At 34.9% G+C, this 17839-nt stretch overlaps 1 protein-coding gene across 14 annotated transcripts in view; it reads right to left on the bottom strand.

Annotated features, from left to right (window-relative positions):
- The window catches only part of LOC145680652 (uncharacterized), a 407115-nt gene that overhangs the window by 116091 nt on the left and 273185 nt on the right, over nt 1-17839 (bottom strand). Inside the window, exon 4 of one of the 14 annotated variants that reach the window (XM_081751401.1) lies at nt 2665-3082. The exons of 11 other annotated variants lie outside the window; for them this stretch is intronic. In XM_081751401.1, the coding sequence (XP_081607527.1) occupies nt 2770-3082 (313 nt within the window). In that variant the 3' untranslated portion in view covers nt 2665-2769. Of the gene's footprint in view, nt 1-2664; nt 3083-13789; nt 14113-17839 lie in introns of those variants that run through there. 2 more of the 14 variants (XM_081751405.1, XM_081751415.1) reach the window with 2 other exon arrangements.

The raw sequence follows: 17839 nt of genomic DNA, 5'->3' as shown, positions 1-17839 counted from the left end.
TTTTTTTTAAATAAATCTCCAGAAAGAGATGCATCTTGCCATTTCAAACTGTATGCTGAGATTTAAAAAAATGTGACTCAAAACAAGCTCATATATCCTATTGATTTTGTTCAACATTTAAATGTGCCGATTGTTATTATTTAAATTCCCTCTCTGCTCGTATTTTTCAATTCTAACATAAATAACTGACTTACCAAAATTTATAATTATTAACACCGGATAATAACATTAAAAGGTGTAGTCAGTGTGTACAATGTAGATCACCTGTGTTAATGAGATATTTTCATTAGTGATTAAGAAATGAAACATAGTTTATAATAGTAATAGTCTTTCTTTTAGGGACACATGCATTTATGTTGTTGATACATTTCATTTTTGACAGGGGAGGCGCGTTTAGACTTTGTGGTTGAGGGAAGCCTCAACTGCAAAAAGTTTGAAAACCCCTGGTATATAACAATCACAGAAACTAGAAAGGATCTCATAATTTCATCAGTGTATCGTTTATCATATATAATCAGAATATACTTTACTGTCATTGAGTCGCACCATTATTGATTAAAACAAAGTTGCAACTAGCAAATGTTTGATAGAACCTTTAAAATATATGACAAAGTACCACACAGCCATGACATATTATGGACTATACTTAAGTCATAGGACGTTCTGTCAAAGTTATTTCATGCAAACTACACATACCAATGTATTTCATTAAATTCTTTATTCACAATTACTTTATCACCGAAAGGAAACAATTACTAGTCGAAATCATGTATTAACAAAGAATATACTTCGCTTCTTCCATATTTCACCTCAAATATTCTGTACTTTTAAGAAACACATAGTTGAAATTTTCAAGAAGTTACTATGTAAAAGCAGGAAGCTAAATGACGAGAACGGAATATTGACAGCTAACATTTAGTAAGTGTGGCAGAGATATCTTTGTTTTTATTGGTGGACACAGGTGTTGTTAACGATATGTGAATTAATTAAAATGCTGATGAATTTATATATAACTTCAGTACAATAGTAGATCGCGCTAGGACAAAGTTAGGACCGGGAGTTGGCCTATGAAGCAGCACTATCCACGAAAAATGAAATGTTTTAGATGCTCTTAGTAGCATAAAATATGTTAGCAATGTAAGTCTGACAGTATAGAAACCAAATAATATACATGTTTTCAATTCTAATTATTTAAGTTTATAGGCTATTTTAAATTTTTTATCTACTTCAAAATACAAGTACATACATGACTTTCACCAGATTAATTAGTAAAATACTAAGAGAATTCGCAAATTTTTACAAGCTGAGTATCCCACAAGCCTTTTATAAATTAGCAACTTATAATAATAATAATAATAATAATAATAATAATAATAATAATAATAATAATAATAATAATAATAATAATAATAATAATAATAACTGCTATAAACAGTTTATAATTAAAATTCAGATGATACATATAATCAGCTTTATAAACAAAACCATAAAAAGTTTCTTTCATCATCCGTGAAATACATTTTTGATCTGTCTTCTTCCGATCATTGAATGAAATACTTTGTTATATGAAGCAAGCTGATAAAACTTAGGGATCCAGTTATAATGTAACAGAAGATGATCTGTAGCTTGAGTTTGTGAAAGGATTTATGTGCTTTATGAATCTTTTTACTACGTACTCTTTAATAGTAATATCTGTTGACTTTAAAACATAGCAGACTACATTTCTGAAGAATATATATTCTTTTAAACAAAAAAGGTTGTTTTCTAAAAAAGAAATTAATATAATGCAGTAATATATACCCAAGGGTAAATAATCACGCATGTAAACAAACACTCTTTGACTTGCCCCCTTAATAATCTTAAGTAACGTTTATCCGTTTATTTTTATTTTGTTAATGATACATAATGACACAAATAGTTTGAGGGAAAATTAACCACTGAAGTTTTATAGATAATAATAATAATAATCACCATCACCATCATCATCAGAACAAGTCAACTGAGAATTGGAATGATATATTTCATTGTAAACTTCCTTTTTTAATGTCCACGCTATTATGTCAAACAGAAGTACTCGTAACGGGCGGAAGTAATTACCATCATATCCCAACATGGGATATAAACTGTTAATTTGCTTCTGTACAGTTAGGAATAGAACATTTTAGAAAGGAAAAAAAGGCGAATATTCAAGTTAAATAATACAATTACTTGAACATTCTTTATAGGATCAGTTGAATAACAGAAGAAATAAAATGAGTAGTTCAGGAAAATACTAAAGAAGAAAAGGCATTTGTTTCTTTTTACAGATCACTTTTATTTCTCAACATTATATTGATATGGCCATTTCCAATTTGCATTTTGTCTCCCTTCATAAGCAAAGTGAAACATTTATATTCTGAGCTTTTTCTAAAATATAATACAGCAAATATGTTTTCAAAATTTAGTTCTTACTAATACGTATGAACGACACCCTTGGAACATAATCCAAATTTCTGAATACAATAATTATTTTGATCCTTCAAATAACATATGAACAATACAATATATGTACAATTAACATATAAAAACAGAAAGAAAATTATATATATATATATATATATTTAATTATTATATTAACAAGATTTTCAATACTTGAATAGGTAATCCCATGTGTAAAAGAACGACAGCCTACATTTTTATGTAATATAGATTTAGAAAAATAACATTCAAAGATAAGAAAATGTTTACTGATTGCTCAAATACCACTATTTCATTGTACCGAATATATTGCTAAGAATGTTTATTCATTTTATGACTCAATACATGAATCACCAAATTACCCTTTTGAGAAAATCGTTTGCTACACACAGGACACACAAAGGGTTTTTCTCCTGTGTGAACCCTTAGATGAAGCTTTAGATGACTTCCTTGTCTGAAGCTTTTAGAACAGTGTGAACACTTGAATGGCTTCTCCCCAGTATGTGTTCGTACATGCCTCTGTAGATCAGCTTTCGTGTAGAAAGCTCTGGGACATGAAGTACACGCATGCTTTTTCAATGTGCTGACTGAAGTTATAGACGAACTGTTAATGGTCGAAGAGAAGCTGGAAAAGAATGAAAAGTTTTTAGATATTACATAACGGCATATTAGTGGAAACAGTACAAAAGTACGAGCGCAAATTAAACTAATGAACAGAATTAATTATTTATTATAGACATTGGCTGATCTATACTTTATTTGCTTTAATGTGTTTTGTGCACAATGACTTCGTTAATAAATGAATTCTATAGCAAACATTTTAAGGTTAATTATTAATACTGAAGTCCACTAGAGATAATAATAATATAAAAACAAACATAAAATTACTCTACAAAATTATTTATATGGCTGTATATTAAAAAATATTACAAAAACTAAGAAAAATGTAATATCAAAATGTAACAAAAAAATAGAAAAGTGACTAATAAGAAACATGGGATATATTTTGAAAGATAGAAATTTACAAAATAAATTTCAGGTAATTTAACGAGAATCCATTTTCAAGGACCAAAAAGGTTTAAATTATATCATGCACTAAGATTACACATCAGTGGAGATTTTTAATTTATATATGAAGTAACGCATTTTGTATATATATATATATTATGTGAGGACTTATTCAGGAAGGTATAAGATTATTAAAACTTCCTACATAATAGTTTCTTTTCTCTTTTTAAATATGATACTTTGTATATAAATTAAAAACTTCCACTGATGTTGATGCTAAAAGCATGTAAAGATCTTACTCCATAATACAATTTAGGGCTCTTTGGTTATACATTCGCTAAAGTATTCAAAATGTCGATTCATTGAATCAAAAAGGTTAGTATAAACATGCGATAACACTAGTTAACAAATGTAAACTTTTTGTTTGTTACATAAGAAAAATCACCTGATCTTAAAGGAACTTTTTGCGCTGAATTCGAATATCCTCGGTTTCTCTCCATCACGTACAGTTTTCCCGTAACAGAGGGATTTTCGGGAAATTCCCTCAAAAAATTTCCCTTTTTCAGATATTTTATTCGCCTAGCTCCTGTCCCCTTACATATAGTAACATAGAAATTATACCTAAGTATACCTTGATTTATATTTAATAAACCCTAAAAGTTTCGTAAAAATCGCTTTGTTCTTTCTAGAGAAATAAATATATTTGTATGTATACTGTGTGCACTCTTTATTGCACCTGATAGTAATGCTTTCAGATCTCCTGAGTTGGGGTAAAAACGATTTGCTTTATTACTACAAACACAGACATAAAAATGAATATTTACAATAGTCAACAACACACTTGTATTGCTCTCTGTAAATTAGAAACGTGTATAAAAATAGAATGTACTTCCAACGTATATTTTTTTTAAACGTACAGTATATGTATATCTTAATACATATATATACAATTCTCCAAGTTTTTTCGTTTTGTTCATGAAATGGTTATCAATATTTGTTATCAAATGTTATGTTATGTTATCAAACATAATTTGTGCGTCGTGCTACGTCACTTTACTTGCATGGGCCAAAGGGAAACGGAGGTTCATGAAATTTGCTGTACCAATGGTGTGGAGAGAACCCACCAACCATCTGGATGATTGTTATTTTTGTCTCACAGTAGTTAAGGGACATTCTAAAAAAAGCAAATACACAATAAGTTATCCCAACGTTAAATCCGCAATTAGACCTATTCCGCACGGGGATGAACTTCCACTTCCCGAGCCCCCTACCAACTGGGAAGAGATATGGCCAAAAGACTCTGATGATGATCATGACCTTGATGAACCATCGACATCAACATGTACATCCAAGGATCCAACGTTCATCCCTGACTGTGTTCGCGAGCCACATTTCATCCGGTAATGTGAACTTAATGACCTAGTCCGTGATTTGCACCTGACAAAACAAGAGGCGGAACTTCTGGGATCAAGGCTCCAGCAGTGGAACTTATTGGATGCAGAAACGAACATATCAGTGTACAGGAAAAGGCATGTTCAATTTTCAAGCTATTTCTCAATGCAAGATAATGTGTGCGTATGTACGGATATAAATGGGTTGATGGCGGAGCTAGGAGTTCCTTACGTTCCAAAAGAATGGAGGTTATTTATCGACGCGTCAAAGGTCAGCCTTAAAGCTGTCCTTTTACATAATGGAAATAAAAAACCTTCTATACCACTTGCGCACTCAGTGAAGATTAAGGAATCTTATGACACCATGTCAACTTTGCTAAATCTTATAAATTACAAGGACCATTGTTGGCAAATATGTTGTGATCTCAAGGTAGTTGGTATTTTATTAGGACTGCAGTGCGGTTACACGAAGTACCAATGTTTTTTATGTTTATGGGATAGCCGAGCTGATGACAAACATTATGAAGTGAAGGAATGGGAACCTAGAGTGAATTACGTACCTGGAGAATGCAACGTCAAATACGCTCCTTTGGTAGATCCTAATAAGATATTACTACCGCCACTTCATATCAAGTTAGGACTTATGAAAAACTTTGTCAAAGCCATGGACACATCTGGTGAAGGTTTCAAGTATTTGCGAGATAAGTTCCCTAACGTGAGTGATGCTAAGATTTCAGCGGGAGTGTTTATTGGTCCCCAAATTAGGAAATTAATGCTTGATGATAGCTTTGACAGCAAGTTAAACAGTGCTGAGCTAGCTGCCTGGACAGCATTTAAGAGTGTTGTGCGCAACTTTCTGGGCAATAACAAAGCTGAGAGTTACACAGAAATCGTACAGGGCATGATACAGAAATACAAAGAGTTGGGTTGTAGGATTTCTTTAAAAATCCACTTTTTGCACTCCCATCTCAGCTTCTTTCCTGCTAACCTAGGTGCTCTCAGCGACGAACAGGGGGAAAGATTCCACCAAGATATAATGGCAATGGAGAAAAGGTACCGGGGACGATGGGGTCCTTCAATGATGGGGGACTATTGTTGGGGTCTTGTTAGAGAATGCAACATTTCTTACAAAAGAAGGAAGTAGTGTACCTTTTTGTAATCCAATGGAAGTTTCATATATTGTGATAGTTTTGATTGTCTTTTCATGACCTTTTGGTACATTTGTATTATTGTTTATTGTAAATTGTCACACTTGTAAATTATATTGTATTATATTTTATATATGTGTTTGTGGTAATAAAGCAAAACGTTTTACCTCAACTTAAGAGATCTGAAAGCATTACTATAAGGTGCAAAAAACAATACACACAGTATACATACAAACATATTTATTTCTCTAGAAAGAATAAAGCGATTATTACGAAACTTGGAGGGTTTGTTAAATATGAATCAAAGTATACTTAGGTATAATTTCTATGTTAGTATATGCAAGGGGACAAGATCTTGGGGTGTAAAATAAACGAAAAGGGAAATTTTTGAGGGATTTTCCCGAAAATCCCTCTGTTACGGGAAAATCGTACGTGGTGGAGTAAAACCGAGTGCATATTCGAATTCAGCGCAAAAAGTTCCTTTAAGAACAGGTATTTCCTTTTATGTAACAAAACCTTTGTTAACTAGTGTAATTTAAATCCCTGAAAGTGTCCAATTTATCGAATCACTATTTAAAAATTCTTCAGTTATCAAGTTTCAAGTAAGATAACAATTTATAGGAATGAAAAAGGAGTGTCAGGAACAGAGATGGGTACTCTCATGAGATCAGACCTTAAAATTATTCTCAATGTCAATATGTGACATTGAGTAGAAAGGTTAAGTGAAATTGAAAACAAATGAAGCAGATGTCAATTCTATAACACACAAAAAATGAAAAGGTGACAGACTGGACCGGAACTCGAACCCGGGGATTCACATCTACAGAGGATCTGGTATGTGTAAAAAATTGTCTGTTTATTCTTTCATTAATATACAGTATATGAAATTACAACCGTCGTAAGATGCTTGGTATATGGTCACAGGATTGTCCAAGCACAGCAGTGGTCTGTGGTACAACCCACATGGTCCGATTGTAGAGAACCAACTTCGAGAGTGAGAGAGTAAGTGGCTGTTGTGGGAAGAGGACTGGGTGACGTGGTGACTAACGCATCGGCACGGTATGCCGGAGGCTCCGGGTTCGAGTCCCGGTTAAGTCAGTCTCTTTTTCATTCTTTTTGTGTGTCATAAAACTTATTAATTTATAGAAACTTGAAATAAAACACAAAAAAACTACAATGAATTGCTCCACTAATCATATTATTTACTTCTACTTGACCTTGATTCATAAATCATTTTTATTGAATATTCCGAAGTGTGGCGTATGGCTGAGAGAGCCCGATCACAAAGTCGCAGATCCATGTACGGGGTTGCGAAGACAAATGCATTAAGTTGACTGTGTGATGAAAAGTGGAAGAAATTTTAATAGTGTTTCAAAAAAACTCACGTTTTCATAAAATAAGATAAAATCGAAATAGAAAACAATTTATCGAAGCCGAAGTAATAGAAGCTTGGGGAGAACCAACTAATCTTGACGGAAGTAAATGCAGCCACTCGGCGTATGCAGTGTTGCTTATCGTTGGCTATCTGCGTACTGGTTTTACGGTTACGAGGTAGGCTTACGCAGGAGCGATGTTACGGTTAGCCTCAGCCAAAGGTGGCCGATTGAATCGATCCAACTGGCCTTGGTGAGCTGAAAGAAACTCTCTATCATCCAATACTTCAAACACTATCTCCGAAACCAATATTGAAAAATATTCTAAGTCCACGATCCACGACGAAAACCGCTGTCGTTCACCACCTCTGAGTGCCTAACACATATCCAAGCCTACCTCTGCTGCACAGCAGCAGTTCGGTGCATCAAGAATCTTCCAGACCAAGGTCTCCACTTTTATAAGCTGCTTACTTCCGAAAAGATGGTAGAAAGAAGGTAAGGAAATGACGAATATGGGAGTGAATAATCGTTCTTTGTCATTTGTGGAAACCAAGTCATCTTGAGCTAGTTATGCAGAAAACCAAGGAATAGATATCGTCTTTCTCCACCACTATTACCCAAACTATCGTATAATAAATCATAAAATTTTTATAATGTCGGGCAAGGCATACCCGTGGCCAATGCCATGGTTAAAGTCTTTGATCAGCCACTTCAGAGTCCGACATCATAAATAAAAAAAGATTAACTTTCTATGTAATTTCTTATATTTCTTATACGTAAGTAAACACTTCCTGAACTGCCGGCTAATACAACCATAGAGCGTCATGAGAGGCATTTTCCGCTGGGGAATAGAAGTCTCGATGTCGAGGCAATCACCAGAAGAGATTTTACAAATTCTTATGATTACACCAGTGAATCCTTCAGGTGATTTATCTCACACTTGGTGTGTTTAACACGTGCATTTTTATTTTATTCAGAGGGTAAGTGACATCACACGATGACTTTCAAACGCCTCTTTTTGGGCTAGAACATGCATTCTTTGTTTCCCTCGACCGCAAGCTCTCTTATTCACACAATTTAAAAGTATCAGTCGTACAGAAAGAAAAGCATATTCCCTCCTCTATAAACACTAATACTGTTTTGAATAAAACGGATAATTCTGTGGTTGAGAAGACTCATTCTTTTTCTTAGTTTGGCTATTTACTTTGTAGAACTACATCCGGTTATCGTTTGATCTAATTTAAAATTTCTGTACTCGGGGAGTCTTGGTTCAAAGGAACAGTCATGCATAGTTTCCAATTAAATTTTGACATAATCGAATTCCGGTTCACTTTAGCGTAGGAATACAATGCTAAAAATGGCTTTGCGAATAGTCCGCATATCACAAAAATAAACAGGCCCATATGCCCATCCTTTTCAGAAAATTGATACCTGAAATTTAGAAAACTATCTGCTAAAAAGCAAGGTGGCTGCCATCTTTCTTCCTCAAACTAACAGTGTTGCCACAATCATTGATAGTGACCCAGATAGTGAAGTTCAGTGAGCGAGACGTAACCATTTCTTTATCACTTATATTTTACAGAATATATTTCATAATTCTAAAGACATTACTTCATTCAGGCTTATTCCATTCAAAAGGATCTCGGCTCGGTTTCGGTTAAATTTTCTTGCTTATTATCTTTATTTGCGGCGAATCAGTAACGAACAGTTTATTAATTGAATAAAAGTCACTGACTTTTATCCACTGTTACAAGAATCACTGACTGAAAAACGTTTTCGACTATTTCTTTATCATCATCATCATCATTATTACTAGCGAATACGTGGCTTGGTGTTCGAAGGATCGTTGTATCCTACTACACTTGAATGAGATAATGAGGTTTTACTATCGTTCCTTGGAACTGAATGGTGATATCACATACAAAAATTGTCCTTTTTATCACCTAATACAAGTATTCAATTATACAAGTTAATAAAATTATTTTGTCGTACCGTACTATTTTTATGTAATATTTCAGGCTTTTATCAGTAACACACAGAAAATATAACTATTTGACAATGTACACCTTAAAAAACAAGTTGTTCCATACTAGAGTTGTTGCTGATTACGTTGAAAAACAGGATATACACAAAGAATGATGGGCTGCGGTGGCTCAGTGGTAGAGTGTTCACCTCTGGTGCTTGGGGTCCCGGGTTCGATCGCAGTCCCCGCCAAGTGATCTTTGTGGTGGACAAATACCGTGTGCGTGGGTTTCCTCGGGGTTCTCCCGTTTCCTCCCACTTTCTTCATTCCACCATTTCATTCATTACTCATCATCACCGTCTCCTTTAGCCTAACCGGCATAACCGTGGGACGTAAAACTCAAAGATTTTTTTTTTTTTTTTTTTTTACACAGAATGATTTTAAATTGTAGACATTTATAATATATTCGCAACAAATAAAGTAACATTAACATTAGTAAAGTCAGGCGAAGGCTTGCATTTAAATTTTTCTTTGAAGTGGAACGTTTGAAAATAATAATTTCCCAGCAATTGAGTAACATGAAGTTGTACAGTATTTTTTCAGGGAGGGGAGAGTGTAACTCGGAGAATATTCCATGAATAATGAAAAAGTACAACTGGACCGAAGATCATACCGAATTTTCAGCATAAAAAATACCTATTATTAAAGTATCTAACTTTCCCAACACATATATTTCGCACTTCAGGTTAGTGAAAATAATGAAATGAAATGTACAGTTTAACGTCTCACTCCTATGCCCATTACGCTAAAAGAGAGAGATGATTACTGCATGTAAATAATTGTGAAATATAAATTGGTGAGACGAAAATGTGTGAAACAACGGGAAAACTTCGAGAAAAACTCATGGACATAATGTTGCCACCATGAATTCACTTGTTTGGGATCAAGCCAGAAACTCGTCGCACCAGAGTCGAGCACTCTACCACTGAACCACAGTGTTCCACTCCTCTGGTTAGTGTTCACCCATTTGAATGAACATTAGCTGAAATTCGGTTACTTCAGTACTAACGAGTGGCTAAAGATTTTATTATAGCACATCTGAAAACGAAGAAAATGGTGTGTGCTTAAATAACACTGTGTTGTTTTAAATAAACAAAATTTTACTTTATTCGTTCTTTAAAGTCTTACTGAAAGTAGCCGAGGTAAATAGAATGCTCTGTTTGATTTAAAACGCGTAATTCTTCTTCCTTTGGCAGCTGAGTTGATGAGTTGATTTTGAGTTGAACGTCCTTTGCAGCGCGAGGCTATATGAGACGGGACTTACTGATTAACGTGGAATCCGAATCACATGACTTTTTGCCGGGAATCGAACCCGGGTCTCACACGCCAAAAGTGTGTACGCTAACCGCTTAGCCACAAAGGAGCTTCCTTCCCTTAACAGATCACCTGTCAAGAGAAGATAGTGTAAAGATATGGCGCTGTATACCAGTACTTGTGTTTGTTGACATTAGGTGTTACAAAACAACAAAACTTCAAAACATTGCACTAAACTGAAACTTGAGATCGATTTGAAATATCGTAGCTACGGAAAGTAAATCAACAATATGAAGACACGAGACACGTACACGGGTATCACAGTTAAACTGTAATTTACAGAACGGTATCGCGGCCTTATGAAAGGAAGTACTAGAGACATATTTCTGGGTCCCATGGTAATCAATCTGTTAAACAAAGATGGTGAAGCAACGAGGGTGCATAACAGTTTTCATTGCGCATCATGGTCAAACTATTGTGTGTTGGGTGGATTTTAATCATAGTTTAGTATATACAGCGTCTGTATTTGAAGTAATGAGAATATTTTTGACCTGACGCGAATATACGTCAGAGCGCGCAGGGACCGGTTGGAGTCGGTAGTGGAGTTTGATCTTGAAAGTGCTACAAGGGGCAGTTGCCTGCTGGCTTCCGTTGAGGCATGATCACGCGCGGCATGGACGTTTGCAAAGAAGTGTATGCAAGGTGCGCATCATGGTCAAACTATTGTGTGTTGAGTGGATTTTAATCATAGTTTAGTATATACAGCGTCTGTATTTGAAGTAATGAGAATATTTTTGACCTGACGCGAATATACGTCAGAGCGCGCAGGGACCGGTTGGAGTCGGTAGTGGAGTTTGATCTTGAAAGTGCTACAAGGGGCAGTTGCCTGCTGGCTTCCATTGAGGCATGATCACGCGCGGCATGGACGTTTGCAAAGAAGTGTATGCAAGGGCAAAATGCAGCAAAACACTGAACAGCGTTACAAAATCAAATTTTGTGTTCGCCTGGGAAAATCTGGTGCATCAACTTTGGAAATGATTCGGCAAGCGTATGGCAGTGAAAGTTTATCACAAGCTCAAGTTTTCAGATGGCACAAAATGTTCAAAGAAGGCCGGAAGAGCGTAGAGGACGAACCTCGCGCAGGTCGCCCGTCAACCTCAAGAACCAGAGAAAACGAACAATGTGTGCGAGATTTGCTGAACTCGGACCGGCGTTTAAGTGTTCTTTTTATCGCGGATACGCTAAGAATTGATAAAATGGTTGTTCACAAAATCATCACCAAGGATTTTGAGATGAGGAAGAATTGCTCCAAGCTCGTCCCGAAAGTTTTGACGAACAAGCAAATTCAAAATCGTGAGACCGTTTCGAAAGATCTTTTGGAACGCATTGAAGAAAACCCTCAGTGTTTGGACAATGTCTTACCGGACATGAAAGTTGGAAATTCGAGTACAACTTCGAAACAAAACGACAGAGCACCGAATGGCACACTCTGCAGTCGCCTCGACAAAAACGTTTGCATGTCCAAGTCCAGAATCAAAGCATTGCTGATTGTGTTTTTCGACGAGGAAGGTGTGGTCCACTCGGAATTTGTGCCTGAAGGACAGACAATCAATGGCGTCTTCTATGTGGAAGTGTTAAAAAATTGAAGAGACGGGTCAACCGAGTGCGACCAGAAATTGTCGTCGGTTAAAAGCTCCATCGTGACAATGCGCCATGTCACACCTGCTACATGGTTACAGAGTACTTGAAGAAAATTGGCATCACCTCTATTCCTCAGCCTCCCTACAGCCCCAACTTTGCCCCTGCAGACTTTTCCTCTTTCCCAGAGTGAAAGAAAGCCCTCAAAGGACACCATCACAGAACCCTGGATGCTGTCAAAGCGTGCTCTGAAGGCTGTTCCAGTTGCTGACTTTCAGGGAGCATACTTTGAAGACTACTAAAGATTTGTAGCTATATCTGTAATAATTTTTTTCGGGATTTATTTCATTACTTGAAATACAGACCCTGTGTACAGGATGTTAATGAACTATACTGACAAGCTGTAAGAGGTGATTTCTCACACGAAAATAAGAGAAAAAGTTCATATGGACCTATGGCGAAAAGTCCAGAGTTTCAGAACTACGACTGTCCAAAATCGCGAAAAAGCTAAATTTCAATAGGCCCTACTTCGAATTCCAGAAACTGTGGATGGTGGTTCTTATCAGCGTAAAGGAAGCCACGCATACACAATACAAAAGTACTTATTTCATCAATTCCCAATAGGTGTACAGGATATTCCCTACAGGGTGCAATTCTCAGATATGTTTTCAACAGAGTTTTCAGATATACTCTAATTTCAAGAAGGGTCTAAAGTAGGCAGGAGGTAAACCTTGACAATAATGGACATCCAGTGCTTCGGACGGAAGGCGAAAGTGTTAGGAACCGGCAGCTCCATGTTTCTTTGTGTTCGGAAAAACGTGTAATGATACGTATTTCGTCACGGTATATTTCAAGATTTCTTCACTTATAAGCGTGAAAGAAAACATCTCACCGTGCGTTTTGTCGAGTACGACAATCCTCATACTTCCGACATCGCGCCAAAGGATTCCGCGTTCACTGTTATCAAGGCTTATCGTTTGCCTACTTTGGACTAAGTATAAAGTCAGAGCATATCTCAAAATTCATTTGATGGCATGTCTGGGAATTTCACCCTGCAGGTAATAATCTGTACACCCATTAAACATTAATGAAATATGCATTTTTGGATTTTGTATGTGTGACTTCCTTTATGCTCATAAGGACCATCATCCACAGTCTCTCCAATTCGAAATAGAGTCCCTTGAAATTTGGACTTTTCGCGATTTTGGACAGTCCTAGCTCTGAAACTCTGGACTTTTCGCCATAGGTCCATATGAACTTTTCCTCTTATTTTGATGTGAGGAATCACCTCTTAAAGTTTGTCGTTATAGTTCATTAACACCCTGTATATAATATTCAAGTTAAATCAAATATTATTTTTTAAGAAATACGCAATTGTACTTTATCACGAACAATTTATTATATTCAAACAAATGTTTTCACGATTAATGTTATAAGTACAGCTTGCAGAAAACGTAATTCACAAATAAGAAGAAATTTACCGTATTATGTTTAACAATAATTTGTTTCTTTTCAAAATCTATAAATCATGAATAAGAGAATGATCTTGCAATTTCTTCTCCGTGGCAAATGATCTACTACAAAACCTGCAATAGAAAGGCTTATCTATAGAATGTACTTTCATATGAGCTCTCATGTTGGAAAGTACGCTGAAGCTTCTATTACAAATGGAACACGAGAATGGTTTCTCTCCGGTGTGTTTCCGAACATGAACTGCAAGTTTTGACGGTTCAGAGAAACTTTTCGGACACCATGTGCAACCATATCGTTTTCCTACTCTTCCGATAGTCTTCCGTGTAATATCAGGTGATACTGCAAAGCTGGAAATAAAAACAGAAAAAAAGTATATTAAGTGCACTAAATTAATTTCAAAGAAATAGTTCTGAAAGAAAAGTTCGATATAATAGTAAGAAGAAGGAGAAGAACAAGAATTACAAATCAAGAATAGTGTATTATTGATGCTTGTGAAACTGGACCAATGTTTTAAATAATCTTTTCGGGTACCCTCAATTTACTTAGTTAATTCACTTAAATTCTAGATTAAATAGGGATTCAATAATCTTCGAGACCTGTTTCAACGTGTCGCGAAAATACACTATATGAACTGTAGTTTTTTTTCTTTTTCTTAAAATCAATAAGAAGCTCTAAATACAGAATCATAATGTAACTTAAAGCCTCTGTGTATCAAAATCCCACACTTTTAGAACGTTTTATCTATTACTTGAATCACTAAGTAGTCCGGCTATTAATAAATTAATATTGATATCGAAGATAATTAAATCCCCTGAACTTTAGACAATAGGAGCCATACAGTTCATTTATAACAATTATTCAGTATATGAAAGACAACATTAAATCTCAGCGAACACAATGTTTCTAGAAAATAGTCAATAGAATATTTGGCACGCGATAATATCGATTACTCTTGCCTTGTCTGAGTGTTCTACCCAAAGGCAGATGCTACTTGTTTATCTAACATAATTAGGCAAGGCCGGTATAGCAGGGCTAAACTGGCCAATTCTGTTTTGTGTGGTTCGAAAAAGAGCATGTGGAAATTAGGGAGCTAAAGTAAAGGATATGGCTAAGAATTTGTATTGAATACACTACATACGAAGGTACAGAATAATTATAGTTTGATTGCATACTGAATTAAATACTTTAAATTATGTATAATTTGTCAAATATTAATACAAGAAAAAAAGGAGAGACTACAGTAATGAATATCCCATTTCAGAACTATCATAGAATTTAACGAACAACGATCATCATGATCTAAAGAAACCAAACATTTACTAAAATTAGAAAATAATATCGAATATATATACACACTCCAAGTTAAACTTGGACAAAAGTTGGAACATACTAAACAACTATGATTTGGGAACCCTTCAAAAAGAAAAAAAGGAGTGCGAAAGTATATTGAGGATATACTATAGAGGATATATCTTATGTTTGTTTGTTTATTTATTGAAGCTTATCGTCCCGTTTTAGCACCGAGGCTATATGAGATGTGGACCTACAGCTGAAGGCGGAATCTGAACCACAGTAATGTGTTCAATGTTCTCCTACCGGGAATCAAACCCGGGATCACATGCACTAGAGGCGTACGATATAGTTATTATACCAATGGGAAAGGCAGTGTAGATTGTATAAAAACAATACAATACATTAAACATTGTATTATTTTTATCTATACTTCGATCTTCCTTATATTCCTTTTGTCAGATGATAGACTCAATTGGTTCTGAAACGTTCTAAAGTTGGATCCTGCACTTCTGAAGGGTGAGTTTGACATTTCTCAGTTACATACTAGTATCGAGTTTACTTCTGATATGAGATCTTATTAGTGATCCTAATATTGTACTGCATTTGCATTGAAAAATATTAAAGAGCCTAATTGTATCAAAGGAATTGATATATCTCGGAAATTGTATGCATTTATTATATAAACTAACATACATTATACAACTCAAACAAATATGTAACGATTCAAATGAAAGCCTCTTTTAAACGTTTTCTTTTCCTAATACTAGATGACAGAAATAGAAATGGTAAAGTTGCCATTTAAATAAATAAAAAACATCAATAATGAAATACAGAACTCTGTAAAGTACATTTTTATTGATAGATATTACAACATAGCATACAATGATCAGAACCAATTGTCCTTCGATTCTATTTGCATCACTTCTTTTCTTCTCTTTAAAATACATCGTAACTTTCGTATATATCAGCTTACAAGATAATTTAGCCATTCAATGATCCTCGTAAAATGTCCTGATATATAGAAACATGGACAGCTTAAGAGATCTTCTGAAACCAGCCCAATTTTTAAGAGTAATGTAACTTTTTTTTTTTTTTAAATTGAAACACACTTAATTTTTTCATTTATTCATTGCACGAGAGTAACTTTGACATTTCACAAGTCCATTTATATATTTTAAAATGATCTAATCATAGGGGCATTGCATTTCCTTTAAAATTTAGTTTAAAAAAATCAAAAGCCTTACATCATTTATACAAAGGTTCAAATATATTTAGAAATGACAACAAGCAACAAACAGAATGGATAGTCACAATATAAATAGGAAAAAATGTATATTGAATATCTAACTAAACTTTAACAAAGTTAGGATTGTAGCTGAAACTTACAATTAAAGGCTAAACTAAGGAACTGATTACTCTAAAGAAAATATATGAATGAATGAACAAATAAGAAACATAAAATGCTACTTGGCATTCTATAATAAAACAGATCTATGTTAAAAAGTTAAAGGTTTCCCAATATGCAACCATTTTTCAGTATATAATTAGTATCATATACGAATGACGGCATACTTACAAATTTAAAGTTTCAATCTACAGAGTGAGCTGAAAGTCTCACTACGCCTACACAGTGAAAAATAAACAACCATCCTGTACGTGTAGATACATCTAATTGTTATATGTTTCATTGCAAGAACCTCTCATTGTTGTGTTTAATGTATTTTATTGTTTCTACAGATAGTGGGATCCATGGCCAATGAGTCACCGCATATCGTGGAGGAACGGATTGTAAAGAGCATCACACCTCATAAGCAACCCTACACAGGCAAATCAACGACATATCGAAAGGAATTTTGCTGCAAGTTTACAAGCCTCCCCCCTTCCTTCAAACAAACAATAATGCAATGAAAAGGTTTTTTGAAACAGGTTGCAATGCTACGCAGAATTTTACATCGTACCTAGAAGCGAATCATTCTGTTATAAAATCACAGCGTACACAGACTCTCTGAAATAAAATATCACTTCAGTTCCACCAACATACGTATTCATAACATACACAGGGGGAAGTGGGACCTTCGGCTTACCCTGTATTTAAAAAAAATGAGTTTCGTTTTACAGTGTGAAACTAAGTAGACTTCCAAACTATGCGAATTCAATTCTCAAACTTGAAGTAGAACATCCATAACTACTAGTTACACTAGAGGGATAAGATCAAAGATAGAACCTGTTTTCCGAATGTTGAAGCCATACTGAAAACCATCACTCGCTCTATCTTCCTGTTTTTGATTTCTGAAAATGGTAGTTGATGTCTACCACTTCTGGTTGCACTAGATGAATAAAATCAGAGATACAACATAATCTGGGTACAAAATTCATATAAAAAAACTACCTGTAACTACCTAATTCCGTTTTATCCATTATGCAATCAGTATTGTAACCGAAAAATCGTAGATTTTCACCACTTCGGGTTTCAACAGATACATAAAAGTGAAGGTCAAACTCATACTTCGAACGTTAAATCTGTGTCAAAAACCGTTTCTTGACATCCCTTACCGTGTTTTCTCTATGAAAATCAATATTGAAACCAGAAGTACTAGTAAATTTTAACCACTTCCGGTTTCAGCACAGTGTTGTCGGTAGTAATGGTATGTTCTCTTAAGATCCTGAACCGATTGCATAAATCAGATTATCATTATGTTACTTTTTTTCAGTTATATGTCGATCAAGGTTAAAACCGGAAACGGTTGATTTCTACCATTTCCGGTTTGAATAGAGAGTTAA

Source organism: Thermobia domestica, chromosome 3 (assembly GCF_964235325.1).
Source record: "Thermobia domestica chromosome 3, izTheDome1.hap1.1, whole genome shotgun sequence".
NCBI classification, from domain to species: domain Eukaryota; kingdom Metazoa; phylum Arthropoda; class Insecta; order Zygentoma; family Lepismatidae; genus Thermobia; species Thermobia domestica.
Note: the sequence above shows the minus strand (reverse complement) of the source record. Positions and strands in the feature narration are given on the sequence as shown.